Source organism: Calidris pugnax, unplaced genomic scaffold, assembly GCF_001431845.1.
Source record: "Calidris pugnax isolate Ruff unplaced genomic scaffold, ASM143184v1 scaffold55, whole genome shotgun sequence".
In the NCBI taxonomy this organism is placed as follows: domain Eukaryota; kingdom Metazoa; phylum Chordata; class Aves; order Charadriiformes; family Scolopacidae; genus Calidris; species Calidris pugnax.
Window position 1 is genome coordinate 4,159,562 of NW_015090832.1, and position 14,277 is coordinate 4,173,838.

Genomic DNA, 14,277 nt, shown 5'->3' on the forward strand with positions numbered 1-14,277 from the left:
GTCCCCTGTGGAGCCCCAAGAGGAAACCCCTTTCAGCCCCCCCACCCCACCCCGGAGCATCCGGACCCAGCCCCATACAAGGGAAGCCTCCAACCTTCTCCAGGAAGTCACATCCTGCCAGAACTCGTAGAGGATGAAGCAGGCCTCGTCCGACAGCTTGCAGGCAGAGACGCTGCGGGGACAGGAGGGACACTGAGAAGCGCCCTGGCAGGGACGTGTGTGTGCCAGAGAGGTAATTTCGGGGAGCCAGGGGCACAGGTCTGTGCGTGGGCACAACCACGAGGCTTTCAGAGCCAGAGTCTGTGGCCACCAGAGCTGGCACGCTGCTCCAGGGGACCCTGAAGAGCAGCCTCGAGGAGAGGGACTTGGGGATGTTGGTGGAAGAGAAGATCAACATGAGCCAGCAACGTGCGCTGGCAACCTGGACAGCCCCCCACATCCTGGGCTACATCAGAAATGTGTGGGCACCAGGGTGAGGGGGGGGATTCTGTCCCTCTGCTCTGCTCTGGGGAGACCCCCCCCCAGTGCTGCCTCCAGCTCTGGGGCCACCAACAGCAGAAGGACATGGAGCTGTTGGAGCAGGGCCAGAGGAGGCCACAGAGATGCTGGGAGGGCTGGAGCCCCTCTACTGGAAGGGGGGGCTGAGAGAGTTGGAGGGTTCAGCCTGGAGAAGGGAAGGCTCCAGGGAGACCTTAGAGCCCCTTCCAGTCCCTCAAGGGGCTCCAGGAGAGATGGGGAGGGACTCTTGGTCAGGGAGGGGAGCCATAGGAGGAGGGAGAAGGGTTTTAAACTGATTGAGCTGAGATGTGGGGAAGAACTTCTTTGGTGTGAGGGTGGTGAGAGCCTGGCCCAGGTTGCCCAGAGAAGCTGTGGCTGCCCCATCCCTGGAGGGGTTCAAGGGCAGGTTGGAGGGGGCTTGGAGCAACCTGGTGTGGTGGGAGGTGTCCCTGCCCAGGGCAGGGGGGTTGGAACCGAATGGGCGTTGAGGTCCCTCCCAACCCAAACCATTTTATGGGTCTATGATTTGCAGTCCTTACACCCAGGTGGCAGAGGAGCTTTACAGCCATCAGACTGGTCCTTGCTGCTGCCCAGAAACCAGAAGCTCAGTGTTTAATAATTAAAGATTTCTTTGCACATCCCTAGCACTGCAGCACACAGCCTGAGGGAGGAGCTCATCCTTCCAGACCTTTGGAGTAGGTGTGTGTCACCCCACACCCTTCACACGGAGGGAAACTGAGGCACTCCTTGCACAGGAGCTGAGGTCCCAGTGTCAAACTACAGCTCACTGCCCACCCCCCAGGGATGCTGCATGACCAGGCAACGCTTCCCACGCTCCCTCCTGCCAGAAGAACGTGATGGGGCTTCTTCCAGCCCATGGGAAGGGGGAGGGGGAGGCAGGAGGGAGGTGAGAGAGCAAAGCTCAGGGTACAAGAGGATGGGGCCAGTATTTTTTCAGTGGTGCCCAGGGACAGGACATGAGGGAATGGAAAGAAACTTGAATATAAGAAGTTCCACCTAAACATGAGGAGGAACTTCCTGTGAGGGTGGCAGAGCCCTGGAAGAGGCTGCCCAGAGAGGTGGTGGGGTCTTCTTTTCTGGAGACATTCAAACCCCACCTAGACACATTCCTGTGGGACCTGCTCTGGGTGACCCTGCTCTGGCAGGGGGTTGGACTGGATGATCTCCAGAGGTCCCTTCCAACCCCATAGCATTCTGTGATTCTGTACAGAGCCTGGGGAACCATCTGCACTGGGCTGCAGCATCCTTAATTCCAGCTGAGGACGAATGTCTCCTCCAGCTGCTGCTAGGAGACCTCCAGGTGCTGCAGGAAGGGACCAAGCTCTGGGGGACAGCAAAGCCAGTCACCCGGCAGCTCAGAGGCCGCAAAAATGTTCTGCAATTCCCTGGAGCAAACCAGGAGAGCGGCGTCTCCCCGGGCTTTGCTCCAGCTTTCCACTCACCTGGATCACCTGCCCATGCAGAGCTACCCACTTGCCTACACCGACAGTGCTCCTGACAGAGAAGCCCATCAATTCCAAAGGAAAAAAAACTTCTCTCTGCCACACGTGTCAAAACAAGTGTCATCCTTTTGTTTGGACTTGAGAACGTGATTTTGTGCTGTTGGAACCGAAGAGCTGAAAAATGACACTTCAAATGGGAACAGCACCAATATTTCCCTCTGGAAGTGGCTTGAGATCTCCCGTGGGAGAAGGGAAGGGCCCCTCTTGGAGCAGCTGGGAGGTCTGCGGGGACACGCTGGCGGTGGCCTGTCACTGAGGTCACTCCTGGGCTCTGTCAGGAGCGGTGCTGGGGGCAGAGCCTTGGTCTCACACGGGGGCTTCAGGTGTTCACAGCTGCTTCCCACCAGCACCACACACTTTACCCAACTCTGGAGCGGTGCTGGGGGCAGAGCCTGGGTCTCACACGGGGGCTTCAGGTGTTCACAGCAGCTGGGAGGTCTGCGGGGACACGCTGGCGGTGGCCTGTCACTGAGGTCACTCCTGGGCTCTGTCAGGAGCGGTGCTGGGGGCAGAGCCTTGGTCTCACACGGGGGCTTCAGGTGTTCACAGCTGCTTCCCACCAGCACCACACACTTTACCCAAAGCAACGCTCCGCCACGAACCCTCCCCTTGACTTCTCCTCCATTACTTTGAAACCCTGCAGCGCTGGAGGAACACATGCATTTTGCCTCCACATCCATTCCCTCTGGCATAAAAACCACCCCCCTCCTCACCAGACACTGAAAAGTGGTTCTTCTGGGAGCACCTGCAGCAGGAGATGGGACAGGATTACAGGCGGTGACACCCCCATCCTCTCTGCAAGGTCCTCTGTGTGTGCTGAGCCCACCCAGCACACAAAATACTCCCCAAAAACTCCTTTTTTTCCCCCGTTTCTGGGCAAGCCACACCACAACCAGCCCCCCCGGCCTGACACACTTACTGCAGGCAGCTGCTCTGCCCGGCGGTGACCTCCGTGTAGGACCTGACCGCCTGGCGAAACTCCTCGATGCCACTCGTCGCCACCGAGATCTGCCTCTTGGCCACCAGGATGTGCTGTGAAGGGACAAGTGGCATCAGGGACCACCCTGCCCCTGCTGCTGTCCCTGCTCCCACCCCGCTGTGGGACACGGCGGTGCAGGGGAAGCCACACGGGGCTGGCACCACGATGGGGACAACGCCAAAATGAAGTGGCTTCTTCCTACCTGGGCAGGTTGCCTTGACAAGGAAGACCGCACCAAGAGGAGATATTCCATCTCCTGCCCTGGTGGCAGGGCACTGCTCTGGGGCTGCTGCAGGTCTTTGTGTCCTTCCCCCAGCAGAAAGGGGCCTCAGGACCCCTCCACCGGGGCTCTACGTGGTCTGCAGGAGATTTGGGGGCTCACAAGTGGAGCGTTCCCTTCCTCTGGGCTGGCCATGAGTACTACCTGGGGCTGACACGGACCTGACAGAGCTGCCCTTGCCCCACGGATGGTCCCACGCCCAGGTCACAGCTCTGACCCTCACCCCAGCCCCACCAAAGCCACCAACTGGCCCAGGTGACAGCAGTCTCGGGGTACGGGGGCTGCGCGAGCACATGTGTGTGTGCCAGAGAGGTGATTTTGGGGTTACCTGCCAACAAGAAGCAGCAGGACAGGGACTTACCGCGTCTTTTCCTTTGCACATCGCTTCCTCCTTCAGCGGCTCCAGGCGCGGGCTCTGCATTTAACACCAAAACCATCATTACTGGGAGAACTTTGCAAGAAGATGGAATGTGGCAGTAACCCACAGCCCAGCCCAGCGAGACAAGATGTGCTGGGAGGTCTGGTTTAGTGATGATGCTCCTTGTTTGTTGTGTGGGTGTCTATTTTTGTCAGTCAGGCTGACGGTTGGACAAGATGATCTGTAAGGTCGCTTCCAGCCTAGAAGATTCTGTGATTCTGTGAAGATGGGTAACGCTCTGGGGATGTTCCTTTGGGTACCTGGGGGAGAACAGGGATGTGACCTGCACATCTGTGGTGTTCGGTGGGTCCAGACTGACTCCTCAGATCAGCAGGGACCACAGAAAAGCCAGGGAAGGGTCAGCAGAGCTGAGGGGAGAAGTGGGGCTTTGGAGACAAGAAGGGATGAGCAGGTTTAGCAGGTCTGGGTCTGGTGAGTGGGGGCAGCTCTGTAACGATGCCAGGGCCAAACACCAGGGCTGTGGGCACGGGTAGAAGTCCCAGCACCCTCCTGGCCCACGCCAAGGTATGGGGCAGCCCCTAGCTCCCCTCCCTTCTGCCACTACTCACCTTGCACTCCAACTTCTCGATGAGCTGCTGGAGCCTGTTGATCTGCGCCATCCACTGGCTGTTGTCTTCCACACAGACGCCTGCACGAGGAAGGGCAGAGAGATGTCACCAAAAAAAGTTTGCATTTGGTCATGGCAAAAGTTTGCTTGAAACCCAGAAAACCGCCAAAGCTTCTAAACCTCTGATTTAAACCAAAAAAATTGACTTTTCTCCTGAAACTTTTCCCTCAATACTTGACATACAACATCCCACAGAAGCTCCAGCTGGCATCTGGGAGTGATGGTCCCAGCTCCCTTCCAGACAAGCCCCCACTGTCCCTTGCTCCTGCTCCCATACCCACTCCCAGCTCCAGCGGGGCAGAGACACCAGCCCGAGGGGTGGCCGGGCTGCAGATACCTGTCATGAGCATCCCAGAATAGGGGTCTGTGGGAGACAGACAGACGTTCTTCTGTCCTCTGCGCCCACACCGTCTCCCTGATCTCAGGCCAACCGAGGTCTCAGACTTATTTATGTCCTTTCTGAAAGAATAAAATGCAAAAGGAGGGGTTGGAGTCATTCATTGGATGGATCAGCTTTACACGGGCTTGGAAAGGGCAGATCCTGCTCCCAGATGTCCCTCCCAGGGGGACTCTGATGAGGGGACTAGAACATCTCTCTCATGAGGAACGGCTGAGGGACTTGGGTCTTATTAGTCTGGAGAAGAGAAAACTGAGGGGGGATCTGATCAACACCTATAAATACTTAAAGGGAGGGGGTCAAGAGGATGGGGCCAGGCTTTTTTCAGTGGTGCCCCGTGACAGCACAAGAGGGAACGGGCACAAACTTGAACATAAGAAGTTCCATCTAAACATGAGGAGGAACTTCTTTGCTTTGAGGGTGGCAGAGCCCTGGAAGAGGCTGCCCAGAGAGGGGGTGGGGTCTCCTTCTCTGGAGACATTCAAACCCCACCTGGACACGTTCCTGTGCGACCTGCTCTGGGTGGACCTGCTCTGGCAGGGGGTGGGACTGGATGATCTCCAGAGGTCCCTTCCAACCCCATAGCATTCTGTGATTCTGTGACCCATGGGTTCTGCCCCACACTGCAACCCCCACAGGCACCAGTGGGGAGAGGAGACAGACTGGCATGTCCCACCCCATTACCTCTCCCGTCCTGCCTGCTCCTCCACGGTGTCAACAGCACACTCGAGTGAGGTTTGGAGGGACTGCAGCTGCTGCATGGTTTCCCTCAGAAGGAAACGGGTCAGGAACTGCTCCATCTTCGAGGAGGTCTCGTACCTCTAGGAGGAAGGGAAGAGGATCTGTCAGGTGCCTCCAGCTCCATGCTGGGAGAGCAGAGACACATCTGGAAGGGGCTGGCCCTTAAATAAACCCAACGGGGTGGGTTCTAATCAAGTTTTTAGTTAATGTAGGAATGATGACACCATAGGACAAAAGCACCCTCTGATGCACACCCCACAGCCTGTCCCCATGTCACCCACCAAGCATGAGGGGTGTCCAGCAGGAACACAGGGCTCTGTGCCCTTTCCTTCCCACCCTTCTCCCCATCTAACCCGCAAAATATGCACCATGGACACTAGTGGTGGGGGCACAGAAAGGCAGGTCCAGGGGCGCACACAAGAAGCACTGAGGAGAATGAAAGGGTGACCCTGCATCCTGGCAAGGCAACAAGTTGGCTGGAGGGCACCCAAACAGTGTGTCAGGATGCACACCGTACCTCGGGAGCATGTCTGAGAAGCACAGAGAGGTGAGGAAGTCCCTGGACACACACACACACAGGCACCCCAGACTCCTTCCTTCCTTCACCAGCTGTGACCACAGATCCTACTGGGCAAAAATCTGGGTACAATGAACAGCCACACCTGGAATGTGGCTCCTTTCTACATGCCATGGGTTCTGCTGGCAGCACCACTCCCTGCAGCCTGGTCCAACCACTCTACTTCTCTGTCCAGTTTTCACTTGCTTCCTTAACACCACCTGGAGTTTTGTCCTTGCGCCACTAGACTTCCCAAGGGCCTGGGGACAAGCTCCAGGCCCCCAGGGATGGAGACAAAGGACTCAAGGAGGGAGGCAGGGAGCAAGGAGACAGGAGGAAAGGCTGAGGCACGGACGCAGAGACACTTCTAGGACAAGCATTGTTGTCCTCTGCTGGGGCTGAGCCACAGTCTCCTTTGCAGAGCAGGTACCTGGGCTTGGTTTGCCCCTGCGAGACTCCTCTTGTTCCTCCTCCCCTCCCTCAGGAGTGCCAAAGCCTGCTGTCACCATAGACAGTGGCAGCAGCTTCACCTGGGCAGACTTTGCAGGCCAGAAGAAGCCCAAGTTTGTGCTAAGGCCCGAGTTGCTCCATCCCTGCAGTGCAGGCAGGACATGGCAGAGCCAGAGGCATCCCACTGCCCCTGAGAGCACAGCAGTGTTCGCCAAAGCACCAAAGGACTTGCCCACTCAAGCACAGCATCACTGAGGACTGGGACAGCATGGAAAACCTCTTATTGCAGCCCTGAGGAAAGGGACTTGGGGGTTCTGGTGGACGAGAAGCTGGACATGAGCAGGCAGTGGGCAGCTGCAGCCCAGAAGGCCAATCGCAGCCTGGGCTGCATCAAAAGAAGCGTTGCCAGCAGGTCCAGAGAGGGGATTCTGCCACTTTACTCTGCTCTGGTGAGACCTCACCTGGAGTATTGTGTGCAGGTCTGGAGCCCTCAGTAGAGGACAGACATGGACCTGATGGAGAGGGTCCAGAGGAGGGCCACGAGGATGATCAGGGGGATGGAGCACCTCTGCTACGAGGACAGGCTGAGGGAGCTGGCGTTGTTCAGCCTGGAGAAGAGGAGGCTCCGGGGAGACCTAATAGCAGCCTTCCAGTACCTGAAGCGAGCCTACAGGAAGGCTGGGGAGAGCCTGTTTAGAAAGGCCTGTAGTGACAGGACGAGGGGCAATGGCTTCAAGCTGGAGGGGAACAGCTTTAGACTGGAGATTAGGAGAGGGGTCTTCACTGTGAGGGTGGTGGAGCACTGGAACAGGTTGCCCAGGGAGGTGGTTGAGGCCCCATCCCTGGAGATATTCAAGGTGAGGCTCGACGAGGCCCTGGGCAACCTGGTCTAGTTGGGGGTGTCCCTGCTGACTGCGGGGGGGTCGGACTAGATGGCCTTTGGAGGTCCCTTCCGGCCTGGGCAACTCTATGATTCTATGATTCTATTCTGTGGCCTGAAAGTTCTCCTAGAGGAGCAGCTGGTGCTCACGGCTGACTCCCCATCTTGCTGCTCCATCAACAAGGAAAAGCTGGCGAAGGTGCTTTTTGAGAGCTTCGGGGTGCCAGCCCTGCCCGTGGCTTCTGTGCCTCTGTGCAGAGGGACCGGTCTGGCCATGGAGTTTGGGGCAGGAGTGCCCCACGTCACCCCTGTCTGCCTGGGCCAGACCTGGAGGGAGGCTACCTACTACCTTGGGGTGGCTAGTGGCTTCCTCTCCTATGGCTACCTGCACAGCCTGCTGAGAGACAGCCCCAACAACCCCTCACTGCTGAAGATGTTGAAGAAAATGACAGTGATCCAGCTGAAGAAACAATGCTGCTGTGTCTCCATGGACTACAAAGGAGACCCCCATGATTTAGGTTACCATCCTCCAGCCAGATTTCAGACGCCCTGATGGGCACTGGATAAACCTGGACAAGGAACAGTTCTGCTGCCCAGAGCTGCTCTTCCAACCAAAGCTACTCCACCAAATCTCCCCACTTGGCCTTGCAGAGCCTCCAGGTCGTAACCAACTATACTGGGAGGGACACAGTGGGTGACATCGTGCTGTTAGGGGGCTCCTCCATGTTTCCTGGCTTTCCTGAGATGTGCTTAGAGTTGAATGCCCTGTTCCATGCCAGGGTGAGCCTGGAGAGTCCCAGCAGCCTAGGGATGAGGGGGCTCAGATGGCACAATTGCTCATGTGGGTGGCAAAGGGTGAGTACCAGGTGCACGGTGCCGAGTAAAAGCACAAGATATTCCAGTAGGCAGACGATGACCGTGCATCCAAACCATCCCACCAGCAGCTGTGAAGCCAGGCCATGCCAACTGTTGGCACTGCAGCCCAGTCCTCAGCTGGTCCACAGCTGAGCCCCAACGCTGCAGGCTGTCATGTCCAGAGCACCGCAGCAACGCTCTCCTTTTTGAACACATTGCTTGTAGCTGCGTGGGGAAGGGGCTGCTCCAGCAAAGCTTCTTCCAGCCCAGCAGGACCCTCAAGGTCTGTGAGGAGCCACAGGAGTGGGAGGAAGGACCTGGGAAGGAGAAGGTGCCTGCACAGCAGCAGCTTTACTACAGGAGGTGATTTCTGATCCTGGGGCTGAAGCAGCTCAGCGCTGGGTACAGAGTATGAGCCAGTGACAACCAGGGAAATTAATTTGCTCTCTGCAATTCCGGAAAAAAGGCAATTTTGGTGCTTCAGGGAGCCGGTCTGGCTCACTGAACGGGCAGAAAAGTGCTCACCTGCCTTTGCTGCTTCTTTAGTGACCTGTCTCAGCTTAGCAGACGATTAGAAAAGGATGAGAGGTTGCAAGGGGGAAGTCCTACCCAGCTGTCATAGCAGACTCCTTTCACCATGGCCAGGCCCTGTGCCCAGCTCCTCAAAGGACAAAGAAACCATGGGACATCACCGTGAGCATTAAGAGAGACAGGAGTGGTGGTGGGAGGTCAAGGAAGGAGTCTCCACATGATGCAGGAGGGTTGGTTGCTCCACAGGAGCATCCATCAGGAGAGGTCAACCCTTTTCCTTGACAAGATGAGGAGAAAGATTGAACCAGAGCCACCTCTGCCTTCCCCATGGTGTCCTCATGCGCACCCAAGGCTGTGACACAGACCAGGAGCCAGGCTGCTTTCACCCACCCAAGCACGATACACACTCTCTTTGATGTCCAAAATAGAGTTCAGCAATGCTACCACATCACTCAGGTCAAATATTTCCAATTCCTACTGTGTTTCTCTCCAATACACAGGAGAGCTGAGGATCTTGAATTCCAGAAGCTTTGCTCAAGAGCACGTGGATGTAACCCTTCCAACGCTGGTGCCAAAAATCTATTGAGGAAGAGGGGGCAACGGGGAAGGTCTTGAGACCTACGTGGTTTTCTTGACCCTCTGTGCCACGGCCAAGCCACCAGCCCCAGTCCTGGAGTTACAGCCACCTAGGGCTGCTGGCAAGGCTGCAGCTGGCCAGGAGGGGAAGAAAAGCGGAGAGAACGTGGCCGTCTACCGAGCGCTGCCCTGGGCTTGTGCTGGAGTGGGTGAAAGATGGTCACAGCCACTCTTCACACCCCCTCACCCCCCGGGCGAGCAGAGCCCCCTGCCCAGCCACCATACTGACAATGGGGCTTCATCCCTGCTTGAAAATTCATCTCATTTTTCTGCTAGAGGAAAAGGGATGGGGCAGCCACAGCTTCCCTGGACAACCCCAGCCAGGGTCTCACCACCCTCACAGCAAAAAAATTCTCCCTGGGATCTCACTTAAATCTCCCCCCTTTCAGTTTAAAACTGTCCCTCCCCATCTCTCCCATGGGCCCCCTTGAGGGACTGGAAGGGACTCTAAGGTCTTCCCAGAGTCTTCTCTTCTCCAGGCTGAACTCTAGCTCCCTCAGCCTGTCCTCACAGCAGAGGGGCTCCAGCCTCTGATCATCTTTGCGGCCCTCCACTGGGCCCGTTCCAATCCTTGATACCAAAAAGGCTTTGGGCAGCACTGCTTAAACAGCTCCCAAACACAGAGCTGCGGCATATTCCCTCTGAGCTCTGGATTCCTCATTTCCTCTCTCTCCTCCCTGTAGCTCATTGCCCTGGCACGGTCTGAGCAAGCCAAGTACATCTCCCAGGCTCTGCTTTTGTTGTGCTAACGAAGCAGCCTACCATCTCTGTCTATTTTCCTGCTTGTAAAGCGGGCTTGTATTTACAGGAGCTGATTTGCAGCTGTGGGGTAAGTACCTGGAGGATGCAGGGCTGAGCAAGCCCATGGCAGCAGAAGATGGACCATACCCTAACCAAGAGATGCTGCGGTTCAACTGGTGAGACCCAGCTCAAGTCAGAGATCCCTTTCTCCTTCTAGCTGGTCCCAGGTATCACTGCCTCCTCGGGAATGACACAAAGCTCTCTTAAGCACATGCTGGGGAAAGAGAAGGGCGACAAAGCTGGTGAGGGGGCTGGAGAATAAGTCTTATGAGGAGAGGCTGAGGGAACTGGGGTTATTCAGCCTGGAGAAGAGGAGGCTGAGGGGAGACCTTATTGCTCTCTACAACTCCCTGAAAGGAGGGTGTAGAGAGGTGGGGGTCGGTCTCTTCTCTCAAGTCACAGGCAACAGGACGAGAGGAAATGGCCTCAAGTTGCGCCAGGGGAGGTTCAGGCTGGAGATTAGGAAAAATTTTTTCACTGAAAGGGTTCTCAGGCATTGGGATGGGCTGCCCAGGGAGGTGGTTGAGGCACCATCCCTGGAGGTGTTCAAAAGACGGGTTGATGTAGTGCTGGGAGGTCTGGTTTAGTGATGATGCTCCTTGTTTGTTGTGTGGGTGACTATTTTTGTCAGTTAGGTTGACGGTTGGACAAGATGATCTTTAAGGTCCCTTCCAACCTAGGAGATTCTGTGATTCTGTGAAAAACAGGCAGGGACTGAAGATCCTTCAACATCTGTTGATCCACAGCCCTGCTCTGGAAGCAGAGCTGTATGGCAAGGGCTGGTGGAGCTGGCAGGTCTCTCCCAGTTTGCTCAGCGCACAGCGTGGTCGCATCTCCAGCAAAAGCAGCTCCCTGGGATGAAGTTTCATTCGGCTCTTCCAGGAGAGTGGTCTCTCTGCCAAACTGGGGCTCTCAGTCCTCAGCCACGATGGCATCAGAGGTGTTGGAATCAACAGAAATTAGGGACAGACGTGCAATATGGGAAATCTCTGTTCTCTGCCCCCTCCCCTGGCTCAGAGAGGCGAGAGGTTTGGCCAAAATCCAACCTAATAAACCCACTAATCCTGTAATAACCCAAGCTCGAGTCCTAGTCTGGAAATACAACCGTGGGGATATAGTCAGGTCACAGCAGGTAAGAACTCAGCATTTATCATCCCTGCCAGCCTCCAGCAGCGGCAGATTCCCCACAGCTCTGCAAGAGCCCTGACCGCAGGGTTGGAGCATTGCCCTCTCCTGCCTTCTCAGAGCCCAGCAGACCAGGGATGCACGGGGAGATGTTCCCCTGGAGGGTCAGTATCTGCTTTGGGGCACCCAGGAACTCAGGGCTGGAATCAGAGCACCCAGATCAGCACAGACCTTGTCTGGGTGAGAGAAGCGCCGTGAACATCAGGCTTCCCGGGGCCCCTGGCTCCGAGCAGATCCAACCAGGGGTGGAAAAGCCAGACCACAAATTTCAACAGGGAAAACCTGCTTCTTTTTGCCAGGGAAAACCTGTGGCACCAGAAACTAATAAGTGAATGAACACATCACGTCAATGCTGTGCAGCAGACAGTAATTGTGCTGTCCTTTGCAGAAATACAGGAATATACAAATTGATTACCCCCCCCCAAAAAAAAACCAACCAGAAAAGAACTGAAATAAAGCATAGCTCTCTGAAGAGGATTCATTCTCTCCCTCCAGACCTGCATTTAATAACTCTGAAGGCAGCCAGACAGCTGAACCAAAGAGAAAATGCATTTTCAAGGGATTCCCTCTCCTGGTAGGAAATTTCCCAGAGCATGGGGAGATGCTGCTGAGGCTGGATCTGGCCAGAGGAAAACTCAAAGAGAGGACAAGACCGTGACTGACACTAAAGAGGCACAAACCCCACCTTGACGACTCTGCAGAGCTGACAGTGGGACAGGTCCCTCTTGGCTTCTCTGTCCCATCGACACGTCAGGGGTCGGTGTGAGGTGGGTGATGCCCTTCATCTGCTTCTTACCAAGCATCCAATCACCACATCAAAGGGAAAGAAAGGGCCGGCCCTTTCCAGGGCTGTAAAACAGCCTCAGCCCCAAGCACCATTTAATACATCTCAGATGCAAAGGGGGCTGCTGGTCCCCCAGGAGGGTCCCTTCCTGTATTGGCCACTGATTCTTCACGGCTGTATTTAGCCCTGACGCTGCGCACTGCAGACCTCTGCTCTTCGGCACTGAGGCAGGGGGGCTGACAAAGCAGGAAGCTGCTTGCCCTAATTAGCGGTCTCCAATCTGCCTCCCATCAGTAGGAGCTGCAGGGAGAGCACTCACCGCAGGGATGAACTCGGCACGAGGCTGGGATTCAATGAATTTCACCGTTTCCTACCTTCTCCCAAGGCTCTTGCTGTTTCCCAAAGCAGCCCTCCTGCCGCAGTGGCTCCTGTCCCCTCTCCAGCCGCCAATTTTTGTCACTGTGAGCACAGGCTGCACTGAGCTGGGGTCAGCCCAGAGCAGGCTCAACCCTGGAGGCCTTTTTCACACCACACTGTTTTGTGGAAAACACCTTGCTTTGGCTCAGAGACACAAGACAGATCATCAGCGATGGTCCCTGATGTAGGGGTGTCCCCAGGCAGGACACTGCAAGTGGTCTGCCAGAGCCCCACAAGGAAGAAGATGTCTCCAGAGCACAAAAGCACTAAGCCCTTCCCTTCTCCTCCTCCATGCTCTGCTTCTGCAGAACTCACTGCACATGGAGACAACCAAAGCACGCACAGGCAACCCCGTTGATCTGGGAGGTACCACATTTCCTGCCCCTGACCCCGCAGTTAAACGCTAAACAAGGGGGTAAGATCACCACAGCTTCTGTCACACACCCCCTGCCCCACCGCCCTCCCCGCTCCCACCCTTACCAGTTTGGTTTTGTCCATGGCTGCCAGGACCGCAGAGTTGAGGGCTTCCAGGGCAGAAAGCACATTCCTGTATTCTCCGAGGTAGGCCGAGAAATATTCTGAAGCAGGAGAGAATCACAGAATCATCTAGGCTGGAAGAGACCCTTGGGATCATCGAGTTCAGCCATCCACCCTACTCTAAAGTTCTCCCCTACACCATATCCCCCAACACCACATCTAAACGGTTCTTCAACACAGCCAGGGATGGGGACTCAACCACCTCCCTGGGCAGCCTCTTCCAATGCCCGACCACTCTCTCTGTGAAGAATTGTTTCCCAATGTGCAGGCTAAACCTACCCGGGCACAACTTGAACCCATTACCCCTTGTCCTATCATCTGTAACTTGGGAGAAGAGACCGACCCCCACCTCTCTACACCCTCCTTTCAGGGAGTTGTACAGAGCGATAAGGTCTCCCCTCAGCCTCCTCTTCCCCAGACTGAACCCCCCCAGCTCCCTCAGCCTCTCCTCATAACACTTACTCTCCAGACCCCTCACCAGCTTCATTGCCCTTCTAAGGGGAGAAGAGCGTGGTGAGCTTCCCGAGCACCTCCAGCCCTGCGGGGTCTCCAGACCCCTCACAAGCTTGGTTGCCCTTCTAAGGGGAGAAGAGCATGGTGAGCTTCCCGAGCACCTCCAGCCCTGCCTCCCTTGTGCCCGCAGCTTCCCGCACACAGCCCAGCGCTGCGGGGGGACACTCCTGTCCCTCTCCAGAGTTTTCCCCTCGGGAATCCCTCTGTGCTGGGATTCAGGCACAGTGCCACTTGACTGCCCAACCCTGCCCAGGTGGGATGTACACAAAGCCCCACCACAGAGCCCCGAGAGAGGAAGCCCTGTGAGGCAGGAACACCACCCTACTTACCGCACAACTTCTCCGTCTCCACGTTACTGCAAGAAACAGAAAAAAAAACAAGTTCTTGTTAGATGGTGGGGCGGGTTCAGAAGAAACAGTTGTGGTGAGCAGAGCCTTGAGGGCTTCAGCCCTCAGTGGATTTACTGCTCCTCTCATGTATTTTCAAAAGCTGTATTAGAAAAAGCTGCACCAAGTTTAGAGCCAGCAGCTCAGGAGCCATGCCCAGCACCTGCAGCATCCAGGCAGCACCGCAGAGCATCACCTCTGCTTCAAGGCCTGAAGGAGCAAGCAAAGCTGCTCCACCAACATCTCCTGGAGCTGGAGTGTGCTGGGAAAGGTCCGTGAGAG

General features: G+C 56.1%; 1 protein-coding gene across 2 annotated transcripts in view; it reads right to left on the minus strand.

Annotated features, from left to right (window-relative positions):
• NECAB3 (N-terminal EF-hand calcium binding protein 3) overlaps positions 1-14,277 on the minus strand; it is a 40,228-nt gene that overhangs the window by 12,172 nt on the left and 13,779 nt on the right. Inside the window, exons 4-11 of one of the 2 annotated variants that reach the window (XM_014941221.1) lie at positions 13,939-13,964; positions 13,040-13,137; positions 5,408-5,544; positions 4,664-4,785; positions 4,268-4,347; positions 3,642-3,695; positions 2,941-3,053; positions 95-172 (exon numbers count right to left, since the gene is read on the minus strand). In XM_014941221.1, coding sequence (XP_014796707.1) covers positions 95-172; positions 2,941-3,053; positions 3,642-3,695; positions 4,268-4,347; positions 4,664-4,785; positions 5,408-5,544; positions 13,040-13,137; positions 13,939-13,964 — 708 coding nt within the window. The remainder of the gene's footprint in view (positions 1-94; positions 173-2,940; positions 3,054-3,641; positions 3,696-4,267; positions 4,348-4,663; positions 4,786-5,407; positions 5,545-13,039; positions 13,138-13,938; positions 13,965-14,277) is intronic. The other variant, XM_014941222.1, reaches the window with a different exon arrangement.